Source organism: Brassica napus, chromosome A5 (genome assembly GCF_020379485.1).
Source record: "Brassica napus cultivar Da-Ae chromosome A5, Da-Ae, whole genome shotgun sequence".
Lineage (NCBI taxonomy): Eukaryota > Viridiplantae > Streptophyta > Magnoliopsida > Brassicales > Brassicaceae > Brassica > Brassica napus.
In genome coordinates, this window is record NC_063438.1 from 23,776,408 (window position 1) to 23,792,434 (window position 16,027).

A 16,027-nucleotide genomic window follows, 5' to 3' on the forward strand; every position below is an offset into this window, starting at 1 on the left:
TCTTCATTTTAATTGGTTTTCCCGTAAAGCTTAGAACTCCGTAATTACATACGTATATATATAATATATATAAACACAAGATCGCTGGCGTTGGCCGTGGAAGTAGAAGACGGATAGAAATTGTCTTAAATACAAATTTATCACAGTTCAAAAGTAAATTTTACAAAAAGGAAAACAAAAAGAAAAGACACAATTACTTGTTTCATAGTGTTTTTTTTAACATAATGCATAACTAAACGGCCCTAGAGTTCCAATACGCCGAATCAGGCTTAAGATCGCTGGCGTTGGCCGTGGAAGTAGAAGACGACGTGAATGGTCCGTCGGTGCTGATAGTCTGATCCAACATATTCATCTCCTCTTCATTTATCATCGCGTAATGCTTCTTCATCGCCTTCACGCTCTCTTCGTCTTTCTCGTTTCCTTTGTCGAAGGAAGCTACAAGAAGCTTCTCAACATTCACCGTGGAACTTCCTTCCAGTATGCTCACCACCGTTGACATTGACGGTCTTTCCGACGGAACTTGACTGGTGCAAAGGATCCCGATCTGGATCATGGTCATTGCTTCTTCTCTGTTGTAATCTGTGCCAAGCCTCGGGTCTACTACTTCCATCAGTTTGTTTTGCTCCCTTAGAACGTGTACCTTTTGGAAAGACATTGAGATTTAGATGATACTATTTCTGTTCAGAAATGTGTTTAGGTTTTAGGGTTTTAGAGGTGACAAAGTTATACCCAGTCAAGAAGGTTGAAGGTATCAACTTTGGAACGTGTGATGGTGTTGCTTCTTCCGTGAACGATTTCTAAAGCAACGACACCGAAGCTGTAGACATCTGCTTTATCTGTCAAATGGCCTCTCATGGCATATTCTGGAGCCATGTATCCGCTGCATAAACAAGTTTGCTTTGGTTACAAGAAATCTAAACATAGCTGAAAGAAACTTCTTCATTATCATTGATTGATTGACTCACTATGTTCCTGCGACTCGTGTGCTAATATGTGTGTTTTCTTCTTCATCAAGCTTAGCAAGACCGAAATCCGAAATCTTTGCGTTGAGTTCCTTATCCAGCAAGACATTAGTGGCTTTGATGTCTCTGTGTACAATCTTGAGTCTTGATTCCTCATGAAGATAAGCTAGTCCTCTAGCTATTCCAACGCAGATCTTCTGCCTAGTTGGCCAATCTAGTCTTATTTGAGTCTCTTGAGGACCTTTAAGAAACAAAAGAAATATTGTTACTGACAACAGTGACATAGTGTTTTTAATGCTTTTATAAAGTGTGCACTAACCGAAAAGTGCTCGAGCGAGACTGTTGTTTTCTAAGTACTCGTAGACTAGCAAGAGCTGGTCACCTTCGACACAACATCCATATAGTTTAACCAAATGTGGATGTTGTAGAGCAGAAATCATAGCAATCTCGTTCAAGAACTCTCTGTTCCCTTGTTTTGATTTTGATGATAGCTGCTTCACCGCCATTACGGTTCCATCTGTCAACGTTCCCTGGATTCATACAATAGACAAAACCTTTAGACAACTACAATCTCTGTTTCCGAAAGATAACTTTTTCGCAAAAAAAAAAAAGTTTTTAAAAGATAGGAAAATGTTTTCAATGCGTTTTATATGAATAAATAATACTTCTTCTGTTTCATTTTATTTGTTGTTTTATATTTTTTTCACACAGATTAAAAAATCATTAGGTGCTAGAACTCAGCCTTCTGCTATAGTTTATGTTGATTTAGTTCATCTGAGATAACTCTCGACTCATGAACCTACCTAGTCTAGTTTTGTCTTTTGTTGAAAAACAATTAAAAAATCATTAAATTTCATCTGTCATCCCTAATTAATATATTATTTTATTTGATTATGTTAATTAATGAATTAAAAGAATAATGATAAAATTGGAAAAATAGCAATTAAATGCATACACAATGTAAAACGACACTTAAAATGAAACATATTTAAATTTTACAATAAATTAATCTGAAACTAAAGTAATAAAATATATTTTTGCTTTATTAAAATTAATTGTACATATTAATTTTCTATTGGTTTACATTTTTTAAAATAGTTAATCACAAAAATAATGTATTTATTATCAGATTTAAGTATTTTTAGGATGCATAAAACACATAATATTCATTTTTAGAAGAGGAATTTTCTGTGATAGTCTTTTTAGTTTATTTTCACAAAATAGCTCTCAAAGAGAAAAATGATAAAAAAATTTTATTAAAGAGTAAAAATACATGTATACTTTAGGATTAACTAATATAGACTTAGATTTAGAGTTAAGGGATGAAGTTTTGATGATAGGGTTTCAATATTAAAAAAGTTAAAAATTAAAACTTAAATTTTCAAAGTAAAAAGAAGCTATTTTGATCATTTTCTTCATTGATAACTATTTTTGCGACAAAAACTTAAAAATAGCTATTTGAGAAAATCAAGGACGGTGAAATATTCAACGCGTGTAGTAGCTACACCGCAAATCCCTAGATCCATGTCTTCCCGGCTAGATCTACCGTCGGCTTCGCCGACTAGACCTACTGCCGCCTCCGCCATCCCAGTTACTCACGTCTCATCTTCCCGCTACTCCTGCTCCGAAGACCTTCACCGGATGCCACTCCTTCGACCGTCGCAATATCTTCCCTCGTCCATAGTTTCCGGCATTTTGAAGTCCTGTGTGGTTGGGATTCCACCGTTTACCAGGCTTTCAGCGCTGGACTCTCGATGTCTGTTAAGTTTGAGCGCTCCCCGGTCCGCTACCACCTTATTCATCTCGAAAGTATACCGGTTTGGCAGTCTCCTCTGGGTTTCCGAGAAGATCTGTTGGGTTTCAACCGCTTGCTCCGGTGAGCATCCATCTCCACCGTTCGACGTTCCCGTCTCCTCACCACCCATCTCCACTTTCGGCGTATCTCCCAGGTACTCCCCGTCTCCGGTAAAGCGAATGGTTGTCTCCAACCCGAGGGTACTAAGTTTATGGGCCTGGCCCTTTCAGTCTTGTGGTATAAGAACTGTAAAAGTGACTATGCGATTGACTTCTGATGTGTGGGTTTGTGTGAAGAGCTTCAAGATTTCTGATGGGTTCATTAGGGTCTTTGTTGTGCGATTATTGTTATACCTCTCTTTTATGAAGATTATTTCGGTGGATACACCGTGTTTGCTTACGGTTTCAACCTCTTCCTCTACCGAGAAGAGTACTTTGCAACCATGCCTCCTCTCTATGAAAGGAGATGTCTTCTCGGTTTTATTACCGAGGAGTTTACTCACCGTTTTGTTATCTTGTGGAGCGGTCTGTACGGGACCTGAAGATGCAATCGAGAATAATTTGATTGTTCTCGTTGGTGAGGGCTGTCTCTCAACGTCGCCTTGTGTGTCTCTTCTCCAGCTGTCCGACTTTGTCGGGAAGGCTTTTTTGACGAATTCAAGCTTTGTTTTGAATTCGCTGTCACCTTCTTCGGAAGATTTATCTGATTTAGTTTTATATATCTCTGTACTTTATGCTTTCTTGCAAAGAGGATTTAATATTCCCTCTTGTATTGTATCAGAACAAGGTTGAATGAATGAAATTAAGTGGTGTTACAAAAAAAAAAAAGCTAGTTGAGAAAATTGCTTTTTTAGAAACAAAAGAAGTATTGTTCATCATTCTATTTTTCTTGTAATAAGTCAACTACATTATGATGCTAACCTTGTGTACAGGACCGAAGCCACCTTCTCCGATCTTGTTAGCTGGATCAAAGTTGTTTGTAGCAGTTTTGATTTGCCTCAACGAGAAGGAACTTATATGAAAATCCAAGTTCTTGAAATCTGTAGGTGAAGAAGAATATAGAAACATCATTAAGTTTAGGAAGAAACATAGACTTTTAAAACCACACAAGAGTGGCCGTCGAGTGGTACAGCAGGATTGGAAAGGTGTTAAGCATCCGGTATTCGAAACCTATCAAATTCAAATTTATCCACTTGTGTGGAAAGTGACATAGATATCGAGTTCCTACTGCGAGCAACCTCCAGTGACTATTCGGTTGAAGCCTCGATTTGCCGGATACTCTAGATTATCAAAAGAAAAAAAAAACATAGATTTTTGACCCAATAAGTTTTGATACGTACCTTTTTCCATTTGACTCTTGGGTCTTAAGCAACCTCTCCACCATAAGATACCACCGATTAAAAGCACAAGAAACATCGTCGAAGCAACTACAGCACCAACCAACGTGCCAATAGAGCTTCCACCACCACTTCCAGTGCCGGCTTCCTTAGGTGGAATGAAATCTACAACAAGATCATTAAAGATAATTAGTAAACAAAAAAAATACATTTGCTCTCTCTGTCAGATAGTTTCAAGTTTAGCAAAGTTTACTTGGATCTACAGATACAGCTGATATGAGAGCACCATATACACCTCTTACAGGAAGATCTTGAGTTCCTTTGCCAGCCCAGAACAATCTTATTTCAAGTTTCCCATCTGAAATCATGACCGGGAAACTCTTAACCACAGCTCTCCCAACACCTTTTGCCTCATCTACTATATTGAAATCCTTAACCACAAGCTTTCCCTGCACATTACCACGCACGCCAGTTGATTTAAAGCATGACAATCTTATCAAACATTTTTAGAAAGTTACCTGAACGTATATGTCAAAGAATCGTCTCCCCAAACTTTTATATGTTTGGTTGCCAGTGAACATAATTTCAGCGAAGTGGAGATTAACTGTGTAGTTTCCTTGTCCAAGACACAATGCGTAGTAAGTGAGGGAAATGGCAGAGAGACGTGCATGTGTATAGAGACTAGGATCTGCTATCTTAAGCTCTGATGTATTTGCCCAGGAAGTTACACCTCTTGGAGACCGCTCATCATCCAAGAAGTTCCCGGTGTTGCTTGAAACCCAACCGTTTCTACTGTCGTAGGCTCTATCGGATGTATCAGCATCATACGTAGTCCCATTGATTGTAAGTTCAGTGCCACCACAGTTTATATGAAGTCCATAGAAAGCTGGAAAAAAATATTAATAACAAACATAAATCAGATATACGCTGCTAGATTGTTAGAGATATGATTTTGTAAAGTATAGCTTCAAGTACTTACTTTTGGGACATATATAGCTACTCAGACACGAAACGTTTGAGCTGTAGAAAAACATAACATCAATATTCTAGTCAGTGTTAGAGAGAAGTAGCCATAGTCTACGGTCAGAAAAATGAACTGAGAGTTGGTCTGACTGCTTTAACTATGGCAGAATATTTCCTAGATGTTAATGAGCAAGACGATTCTAAAACTTATGAGAAGAAAATAAGGCTTACTGGTTATTTGCCACTAAAGGACTTGTGCTTGAAAACATATTCCTGTGATTGAAAAAGAACCAAGAAACTGTAAGATGTATATTCATATTTTAAGGCATTAGAAGTTTTAAATATTTATTGTTATTCTTACACATCATTCTTCTGACATTCTGCGGTTCTTAGATCATTGGTAAAGTCATTGTAAGCAAGATCACTGCAATATAAATAACCAAACAAAACGGTATTAGGATGTGTCACTATAAAAGATTGTATACATTTATCGTCGAAGAAAACTTGCATCTTTTCTCCTTTGTCTACCATCCAAATTGGTACTTCCCCACTTAACATGTTACTTGTCAAATATCTGAAAGATTAGGACACAAAATTAAACTTCCATTCATAGATAGATTTTAACAAAACAAGAAGAAAGAAGAGATGAGCAGAGAGTCATACATGTTATCTACATCAGCAAGAGCGCTATATTCTACCGGAATTGGTCCACTTAGTTTATTAAAGCTAAGATCTCTGCAAAATGAGTCTTACAATGTCATCTTGAAGTCTTTTTCATATTTTAGGCTGACCAAAGAAGAAAAGACTTTACTTACAAGAGTTTTAATGATGTGATTGGTCCAAGATACGGTGGTAACTCTCCTGTAAGATTGCAGTTCCTAAGAATCCTGTGAACAAATAGCGGGTGGAAGTAGAATTTAAGCTAAAAGAAGGTTGGAAGAAACTATTACTGAAATCGTTTAGTGTTAGAATCAAACTCACAGTGTCTTCATTGATATCATGTTTTGTAGTGGCGGAAATGGAGACTCTGGTCCGCTCAAGTCACTGATTCTCCTACAAACCAGATTAGGAAAAGAAACAATAAATATCGTTGATAATGAGTCCACTAAAGGTGACAACAAGGAATCACATACGCAAAGTTGATGTACTTACAATTTTGTTAACTTGTTGAGAGAACTAATGGTTTTAGGAATCGGTCCGACTAACCCACTTGCTTGAATAACCCTGTAACATGCAAAAAAAAAAAAACAACATTTCACTCATTTGTAAGTCACCAATACCCATACAGGATACGAAAAATTCTGTTTACGCTGAAAGAACTGCTTACAGTTTTTCAAGTTCTGTCCAGTTCTGGATGAAATCTGGTATACTACCGGTGAACTGGTTGTCACTTATACGGCTACAAATCAAGAGAATAATATATATTAATATATAAAGTCAGAATCACCAGCAAAATATGCATTACGAAATAGAAGAATATTAGGGGAAGTATTACAAATCAGTCAATGTAGTAAGTTTGGAGAATGTACTTGGGATGTCTCCACTCAAGTAGTTCGATCGAAGATGCCTACAAAGATAAACATAGTCTCAACACTAGTGAATTCTATGAATGTTCCGTAGATTTTTTTTAAAAAACTTGGACAATGATTCTTACAATATTTGAATGTTTGGTAGATTCCCAAGCTCTGGAGGTAATTTCCCTGAGATTTGGTTGAAATCAAGGCCACTAAACCGAAATGTCAACAAACCAAAACAAAAAAATCAAGACGTATCAGTTATCTTCAAAATATGAATTATCTGAGACATTTACATTTTTAAAAAGAGAGATCGATCAAAGAATGGTGCTACTCACAGGAACTCAAGGCTTGTAATGTTTCCAATCTCTTTTGGGACTGGACCAGTTATTCGGTTTCCACCTAAGTTACTGCATTTCATCATCCAACAAATCAATCTACACATTCATGCACATATGTAAAGTGCATATGGACAGAGACACGCATATATACATACAGGTATACAAGTGGCAAGGCTCCCCATTCGGGAGGAATTGGACCATTGAGAAAATTTCTAGACAGATCACTGCAAAGAGAAAGAAAAAAGTATCAGTTAAGTTAGTTAATGAAAGACACTGGTAGTGGCATATATTGTAATAAAGGGGGTGTTCGAGGGATAATATTTGCTATTCTTACATTCCCTGCAGAAAAGGAAGTCCTGCAAACTCTTTCGGAAGAGATCCATTAAGGTCTTGTCTCGTGACATCTCTGTCCAAGATTTAAGAGAGAAAAAGAAAGAAGAGTTTTCAAAATACCGTTTGCAAAAATATAGGCCTATTTATTTTTCGGCCCACTACTATTCAGCACGAAAGTTGAACAAAATAAGCTAAAAATCTGCACTATGTTAATTTTTTTTTTAATATTACAGTTTAGAAGATAAATAATATTCCCTCTATTTCATTTTAATTGGTGTTTAAAGTTTTCCCACAAAAGAAAAAAATTTAAATTATTATGTAATTTATTTTGGTAACATAAACTGATAAAAGCAACATTAAATAATTCTACAAATAAAAAAATTCAGTATTTTGTTATTGGTTACAAATTTTAAATTATTTTAAATTTTATCTGAACATATTTTATTATAAAACAAAATAAATATATTTAAACACCATTTAAAATGATTCGGAAGGAGTATATGAAAATATACAAAGTTTAGTTCATATAAACAATTATATTTTCTATTTAAAATTAAATATAAATAACATTTTAGCTAAATAATTCAAGAATTAAAGTTTATTCGTTTGATTTAAAGATTTTTATCCAATATTATTTTTTTGTTATAGAAAAATATGAACCATCGAAATATTTATATATGACAAATTGATCATAATATATAATTGGAAGAAGTATTGTTGATTCTCATAAAAAAATAAAAAAGAAATAAGTTACAATATGATTTGGTGATCGTCACTTGTGTGCCTCAAAACTGGAAAAGTCGAACACTTCTTCATCTCTTTTTGGGTTCCAATTTTTTAATATGCTAATGTGTTAATAGACTACTAAAACTATTAAGGCCCAAAAGCCTGTACTTTTTTCCTTCTTGCATTTTAATAGAAAGCCTCAGTTCAAAAAAAAAAAATAGTTACAATATGTCTAATTTATATAGGGAATGATCTAACATGATTTCCTGAACTAATATGAAATAATATATATATATATATATATATATATATATATATATATATATATAGATAATGATAAGTTTTATATTCTAATTATTGATGTATATCCTAATACTGACTATTAGATTTGGGTAGATTTTCTAGATCTCTAAAAATATAAACATTCGTTTCTTTTAAATTGGTTTTTCTGTTTAGGTAATATACCAATTTTCAAGATTTTTATCTAGTATTATTTTTGGTTATAGAAAAATATGAGGTGATGATTGTTTCATCAGTTTTTAGATTTTAGATTTTAGATTTTAGATTTTAGTTTTTGATTTTTCAGGTTTTTGTTTTTGATTTTTAGTTTTTGGTTTTAGCTTTTGGTTTTTAGATTTTGATTTTGGTTTTTGGTTTTGCTGTATTTTTTAGTTTTTCAGAAAATAATTAATACATTAGTTTATAATAATACATCAAAATAGCAATAAAATATCTAGAATTTACCATTAAAATTTATAAAACTATTATAATTATTATTTTAAACTAAAATAAAGTAACATGTTTTTAATTACTGTTTTTATAAAAAAGAACTTATATTATACTAAAGTATAAATCATAAATATATATAAGTTACACAAAATTAAATATTTAAAAATTGGAAACTATTTAGAAACATTTCATATATATATATATATATATATATATTTAATTTTTAAGGCTATAGAAATATTATTTTATGCATGTGTTGTTAGTTATTAAATCTTCATTGGATGAAAATGGTTTTAAAAACTAATAATTAATAAAATATGTCAAATTATATTTTTACAATTAGTTTTTTCAAAATTTATAGTAATATAATAAACAAGAAATAAACATATATAATATTTTATTAAAACATTATGTTTGTTAAAAAGAAATTAAAATATATTAACTTTTTTTTCAAGTAGTAATTTTAAAAAAAAAAAAATTTTACTAAAAATGTAAAATATTAATATATCTATACTATACTAAAAGCAAGATATGAAGAGATTCTAGCCTGTCCACGTCACTTATTAAATTCCTCCAATCACAACATTTCATTAAAACACGTCAGATGGGCTTGAGTTTATTGAGTTATGTTTGGGCTTCGGATGAAACCAAATGAGAAATGTCACCTCCGAGGATCTCAGCAGCCGCTACCTTCAGCAGCGTCTTCCACCGGGATCTGACATGGGCCATCAGAGATTGCAGTGGCAAATGCAGCGATGGGCGGAGGAAGATGGAGTCAAAGTCAAAGGCCCGCGATGAAGGCAGGGTGGGTGGGAGAAAGTGGTGACATGTTCCTTAGACCTATACAGCCTCCAAATCCCTACTCTAGGAGAATCGCTGGTTAAAACCGAAAGGATGACTCACTCTTTTAAGTTATCATCATCTTCTACTACCCGAGGGTCCATGGTCATTTGGTTACAACTTTATGAATAGAATCAAATCACGAACCTAAAAGTTCCTAATTTTCCCTTTTCTTACCTTAATCACGCGAAACCCAGAACAATCTAACCAAAAAGACTCGACCTTTCGACGATTGCAGGTCCGTAACAATCGCAAATGAAACGCGATGAAGAGAATCAGATAACGAGAACAAGATGAAAGCTTTACATTCTCTACCAATTGATTATAAGAATTAAGGTCAACAGAGGACATACACAGATGAGGAAATGCGATTACACCGATGAGGACGATGATGATGATGATGATGATAACAACAACATTCAAAGTTCTTCGGATGGCCCACTTTGTTTCGTTGTTCTTTGTTGACTTGAGATGGCCCACTTAAAAATGAAGTATAATTACTTTTTTATTATAATTAAGTCAAATGTGCATGTATTTTTTTAACATTTATCAAATTATATGTTGATGTTTTTTAAAACAATATTAGAAAATAAAGTATGATCAATATGAAAGTTACATGTGTAAGTAGCTGATACATTTTTGAAAGCTCATGTACATATATCAATATTTACAATAATTAAAATATTTTAAAAATTCTAAATAATTGTATGCCTTTGATTTATTGAATGGAAACCAAAATTTATTTGAATAATCTTAAAAATGAGAATTCAGATTTGCTTTGGTATTTTGATTATGGTTCTATTAAGTTCCACAAATATAAAAACATAAAATTTAAAAACATATTAAATATTAAGAAAAAATAACTTTAATAGTGATAAAATATAATATATCTACCTCATTAAACTATTTTGTAACTATTTGATCAAACGATGTTTATTTTAGAATTTTTTTAGTTTTTTTAAATATTTCTTAAAAATAAGCAATAAAAAATTGTGATTGTATTTAAACTAATATTATATAAGTAAAATATAATTTATAGATATTTTTTGCTGTAACTGAATCATATTATAGTCAACTAAATTTATGAAACTCTTAAAAATAAGCAGTAAAAAAATTCTGATTTTATTTAAAATAATATTATATAAGTAAAATATAATTTATCGATATTTTTTTGCTGTAATTGAAAGATATTATTGTGAACTAAATTTATGAAAAATAAATAAAAAAATTCAATATTACTAATTATAAAAAAAATTTAGATAATTAAACATATATTAGTTTATGTTACTTAATTATTTTATGTAATCATCTAAGAAAATATATGGGTATATAAAAATATTTTTATTAATTTGAACTTTTTTGTATTAAATCAACTTCTCTCAAAACAAACAAATCTCTCGCAATAAGCAAATATACCTCTGAACATCCACAACACATATATCATATTTTTTAGATTAACTAAACAGAAACCCGCCCGTAGGGCGGGCCAATCCCTAGTATGAATAATAAAAGAAAAGTACGTAAGTAAGAAGTTTAACAAACATATGTATTTTGACCCGTGCAACCGCACGGGTGTTTGTTTTCACTTTTCTATACATAAATTATTGTTTTAGAACATAAGTGGTATATATTTTTAATGTTAATCATATACTTAAATATTTATATAACTATTTCAAATACAATAATTTTATAATTTACATGTTATAATTAATTAATTGTTTAAACCTTATGTATTTGCCACTTCTTATTATATATTTATCTTATTGTATTTGCATTTAGTTATTAAGCAAATTAATATATTCATGAGAAAATATATTTAAAAAATATTTTGTATTTAATTTATGCTAAATTCTGACCCGTATTTCAAAACTGGATTTCTTTTTATCAATATTTTTATGCTTATTCATTTTAGATAATTTATTATTGTATATATAAAAGTATAAGATATGTTAATTTTTAGACATGTATTATATAGTTTGTTAATTTTAAGTCGTTCTATCATCATATTATATTTTAAATAAATAGTTTATATTTATGAAAATAAAATTTATAAATTTATCAATTGAATATAATTTTATCATATTTATTTTAGTATAATAATTATATTTTAACATGATCATGACTATAAAAGTAGATAAAATAGGATATAATTTATTTATTTTCATTTCTAAACGATAACTTAAAATACATTAAGTTATTGTTTAAATATTACACAGATTTATTAGAATTTTTAAAATATAATATATAAATATATATTATATTTAAAATGAAAATATATTATGATTAAAGTAGTTACAAAGATTTTATATTATTAACTTTAAAGAAATACATGTTAATTTTTATACATGTATTATATAGTTTGATAATGTTAACCCATCTTACCAACATATTAGATTTTATTTTTGAACATAAATATTTTATAATTACGAAAATAAAATATATAAATATATAAATTTAATAATTTAATACAATTTTATTATATTTAGCTCAATATAATAATTTTAATATAATATGATTGATTATGATTATATAATAACTAAAATATTATAGATTTTTTTATTTTTCATTTTATATAACTGAATATATTAATGTATAATAATATTTTAAACTAATTTCGAAATTAGTGAAAATATTTAAATATAATTTCAAAAATGAAGATCTAGTAAAAATCTTTTTAAACAGATTTGTTAGAATTTTAAATTAAATATATTTTTATTTAAAATGAAAAGATATCAAAGGATACTATGATTAAAATATTTTAAAAATTATATTTTTTATTAGTCTGAATTAAAATATAGTATGAATTTCTATGAATAGGTTCATTAGGTCCATTTTTTAAAAAAATCACACATGAATCAAGGTTGTGACTTCTGTTTTAATATATAAGATATGTATTTAACTAGTGTTGATATATTATATTTATATATTTTAAAAGGTAGTCGTGCATATTTAAAAAAACCAACAAAACATGGATTTTGGTTTTTCATTGAAAACTTTGTTAAACATCTAAAATCTAGTTTTCCTATTTTATAGGAAAACTCTTTTGTTAAAATCTTGATTGGCAACAAAATCAGTTTTAGTTTTCCTAAATTGTAAGGAATCACTTTTTAAAAAATCTTGATTGGACAAAAAAGTAGTTTTTAAAAAACAAAAACCAAAAACCAATCTAAAATCTGCAGACAATCAACCTCTGAAACGTTTAAATATTTATATAGAATTTGGTTTCTTTTGAATTGGTTTTTCTGTTTCAGGTAATATGCTTTTAAAAATGAGACCTCGCATTCGTAAAGGGGCAAAGTCGAACATATGGAATGTCAAAAATCATTTATTTATGCTTGATATTAAATCTGAACATGGAAATGGAAATGAAAATTTTATAAACAAAGATGTATATACATTTTTTTAAAGGGAACAAAGAGAGAGAGGAACGCACATGTAGATGACATGGCAAACGGAGGAGGAGCAGTTACAAGTAACCTCGTCGGCGTCAGGAGTTCTCCAACCTCCTACGGTTGAAGCGACGTCGCATGGATCCACACTGAAATCCCAGTTATTTTGGTGTAACCCCTTCGCTACGGCTCTTAAAACGTCCACTGCGACACAGAAAACTAACATCATTATACAACTGACGAGTGACGAATAGATACGAACGTAACGTACGTATACCCACATTAACATATGTATACCTTCATCTTTGGCTAACTTTTGAGAGGAAGCGAAGCCGGAGAGTAAGAGAGAGACGAGTGCGTAAATGAAGATAAGTTGAGTTAACGACATTTTCTTCTTCTTTTCTTTAAGACTGTTCTTAATTTGTTTGTGTGAGAGAAAAGATGGTATGAGAGTGAAGTATAAAAAGAAGGGCACGTCGTCTTTCTTGCCAGTGCATCTCATGGAACAATAAAAAAAATCTGTTATAAGTGCATCTCCAACCCTACTCTATTTTATATTTTAAACATTATTTTAGAGTAAAATCTTCTCGAACTCCACTCCATTTTCAACTCCAAAATGGAGTAATGGCTTGGGTTACTCTATTTATGGAATAATATTACCCATTACTTCATTTTGGTGATGAATTTTTTTTATTTGTGAAAACGTGGAATGAAAATAATATTGTTTAATTTAGAAAGTAAATAAAAGACCACAAAATCGCAGGAAAGTTGAGATATTTACGAGTATTATCTGGTTCTATCCGGTTCCAAACTGACTTAATTCGAACCGCCACAGAAACTAAACCAAAACTGTAAATCATTATTAAACCGAAGGAAATCTAGACCCCACTCCATTTTCAAACCCCACTCCATTTTCGACCCCAAAATGGCCTAATGTCTAGGGTTACTCAATTTATGGAATAATCTTACTCATTACTCCATTTTGGTGTTGAACTTTCTTTATTTATGAAAATGTGGAATGAAAATAATATTGTTTAATTGAGAAAGTAAAACCACAAAACCATAGGAAAGTTGAGATATTTATAAGTATTATCTGGTTCTACCCGGTTCCAAACTGACTTAATTCAAACCGCCACTGAAACTAAACCTAAACTGTAAATCATTTTTAAACCGAAGAAAATCTAGACCGATTCGACCCATACCTAATAAATTAAACCTTAATTTAGGATTTACTTCCCCAATCCCAATTCCATTCCTTTCCCATCTTTCCTTCTCTTTCTTGGTCGCTTTGTGTGTAAATCGAGAGAATGAATCGAGATGATGGAGACGAAAGAGATGTCGGAGGAGCCAGCGATGGTGACGGTGACAGATGGGGTCCTCTCGGAGCCGATAAATGTCTTCGTGGAAGCTGCGGTAGCGGTTGCCTCTGGAGAGGAGAATGATGGTGAGGATGATGTCCCTAAGGATAAGGAATTGGACGGTGTAGTAGAAGGAGATAGAGATGGGGAAGAGGAGGAGGACGATGACAACAAGGTAAAAATTTAGAAGAATTCCCAATTTAGGATTGGATTTTGAGTCGTAGTATCCGTTTTTTGAATTGGTAATGTTTTGGTGAAGAATGGAAAGATGTGTAGAACTAAGAATTATGGTATAACTATATGTAATAATAGTACCACTTGGTGAAACACTGAGAAAAATTGGTAAAATTAGTAGGTAGGTATTCTAGGGAATACTATAATAACTTGGGAAAACTATTTGGTATTATTGGCAAAACTGATGTAGAAGTAAATGTATCTTGCAGGAATTTGAACCCATTGAGGCAATCAAACCAGAGAGAAAAAAAGTGTGGTTCATTGTCAATGGTGTTCCCATCCGTTTGTGAAGGAAGGAGGGATCGAGAGTTTTAAGGATCAAAGAGGAAGTGAAGAAAGGAATCCAGAGTATATGTTTAGGATTGGAAGTTTTTTTTGTTGATGTTTCATGTCGGATTATTTTGAAAAACTATATGCTTTCTCGGTTTGTAGAAGTTTGAAGCTATCATTTTCTGGATGTTATAATTTCAATTTCATTTTCTGGATGTTGCATTTTCAATTTCATGATATCGTGTATCAATTTCAATTTCATGATATCAAGTTGTGATTATACAAAGATACTAGTGTTACGATTATGTTTACATCTCTAAGACAATCTAAAACACTTAAACATAGAATTCTCCAAACTTTCTAACAATTTTATCTTCATTTTCGTCATTCACTGTCTCTTTCTTTACAAATTGCTTTTCATTTCTTAAATTGTTTTATTTACCTGCTTAATCACTCTATTCTTCTTCTTCCGGATCTCATCACGGGCTTCAATCAAAGCTCTTTTTTGCCATTTTGTACCTTCCTCTTCATCAAACCAAGAGAAGTACTTGCATTCATCTCCAAGCTGCCACAAGGTCCAAATTCTAGTTTAAATCTATATTTCACATCTGAATCACTAGTTAAAAAGTTCAATTATCATATCTCATACCTTAAAACGCGGACAACCAAAAAATCGTTGACCTGGATTTTTGTCAGTCCAAGCTTACGTTATACTCGCTGGTAAGCTACAAAAACACAATCTCTGACCAGAATTTTGGCTCCTCGTGGACGATCCCGAACCCACTTCAATCTTCACTTTTCCATCTTCACTTTTTGTGTTTGATAAGAAGAGAGAGAGAGAGAGAGAGAGAGAGAGAGAGAGAGAGAGAGAGAGAGAGAGAGGAGAGAGAGAGAGAGAGAGAGAGAGAGAGAGAGAGAGAGAGAGAGAGAGAGAGAGAGAGAGAGAGAGAGAGAGAGAGAGAGAGAGAGAGAGTGTGAGAGAGAGAGACCCCTAAGGAAGAGAGCAGAAATCTAACAGGAGAATGGGGGGGGGGGTCCGTAGATTCGAGAAATTGACCGGTTTGACTCTCGGAATTGTTAGAGAGAGAATTGTAAGAGAGAGATGGATAAGAAAAAAGTGAAAGTGAGAGGATGTTGTGTGGTTGAGATGAGAAGAGAGAGATTTCGATGATTTTCGGAACACATAAAAGAAAAAGTGAGATAATTGGAACAAATGTTTTAAATAGTTAAAGTGCCA

The 16,027-nt window shown here is 31.9% G+C and overlaps 1 protein-coding gene across 4 annotated transcripts; it reads right to left on the bottom strand.

Moving 5' to 3' along the window:
- Positions 1-112: 112 nt before the first annotated feature.
- LOC106423523 (probable leucine-rich repeat receptor-like serine/threonine-protein kinase At3g14840) lies at positions 113-13,464 on the bottom strand. Of its 4 annotated transcripts, XM_048779831.1 has the most exons (25): positions 13,226-13,463; positions 12,973-13,132; positions 9,893-10,018; positions 7,246-7,317; positions 7,067-7,135; positions 6,909-6,980; positions 6,711-6,782; positions 6,552-6,623; positions 6,384-6,455; positions 6,209-6,280; positions 6,038-6,109; positions 5,872-5,943; positions 5,720-5,791; positions 5,565-5,630; positions 5,418-5,480; positions 5,288-5,329; positions 5,073-5,113; positions 4,612-4,979; positions 4,347-4,542; positions 4,097-4,258; positions 3,678-3,796; positions 1,282-1,492; positions 966-1,203; positions 730-880; positions 113-640 (listed from the first exon to the last, which is right to left on the bottom strand). In XM_048779831.1, exons 1-25 carry the CDS (start codon positions 13,428-13,430, stop codon positions 233-235), a joined length of 3,273 nt encoding a protein of 1,090 aa, XP_048635788.1. In that variant the 5' UTR covers positions 13,431-13,463; the 3' UTR covers positions 113-232. The 4 variants fall into 4 exon arrangements, with proteins under 4 accessions (XP_048635788.1, XP_048635787.1, XP_013719750.2 ...); XM_048779830.1 differs by having other exon boundaries at positions 5,418-5,630; positions 13,226-13,464; XM_013864296.3 differs by lacking the exon at positions 9,893-10,018.
- Positions 13,465-16,027: the final 2,563 nt, after the last annotated feature.

What these genes read in the sequence shown, in the direction of transcription:
- LOC106423523 (XM_048779830.1), bottom strand. Translation starts at nt 13,430, where the DNA reads ATGAGATGCACTGGCAAGAAAGACGACGTGCCCTTCTTTTTATACTTC. An exon ending in CAAGAGTCAAATGGAAAAAG is followed by an intron (nt 3,797 to 4,096) that starts GTACGTATCAAA and finishes CTTCACCTACAG; the next exon opens with ATTTCAAGAACTTGGATTTT. An exon ending in CCTTCAACCTTCTTGACTGG is followed by an intron (nt 641 to 729) that starts GTATAACTTTGT and finishes TCTTTCCAAAAG; the next exon opens with GTACACGTTCTAAGGGAGCA.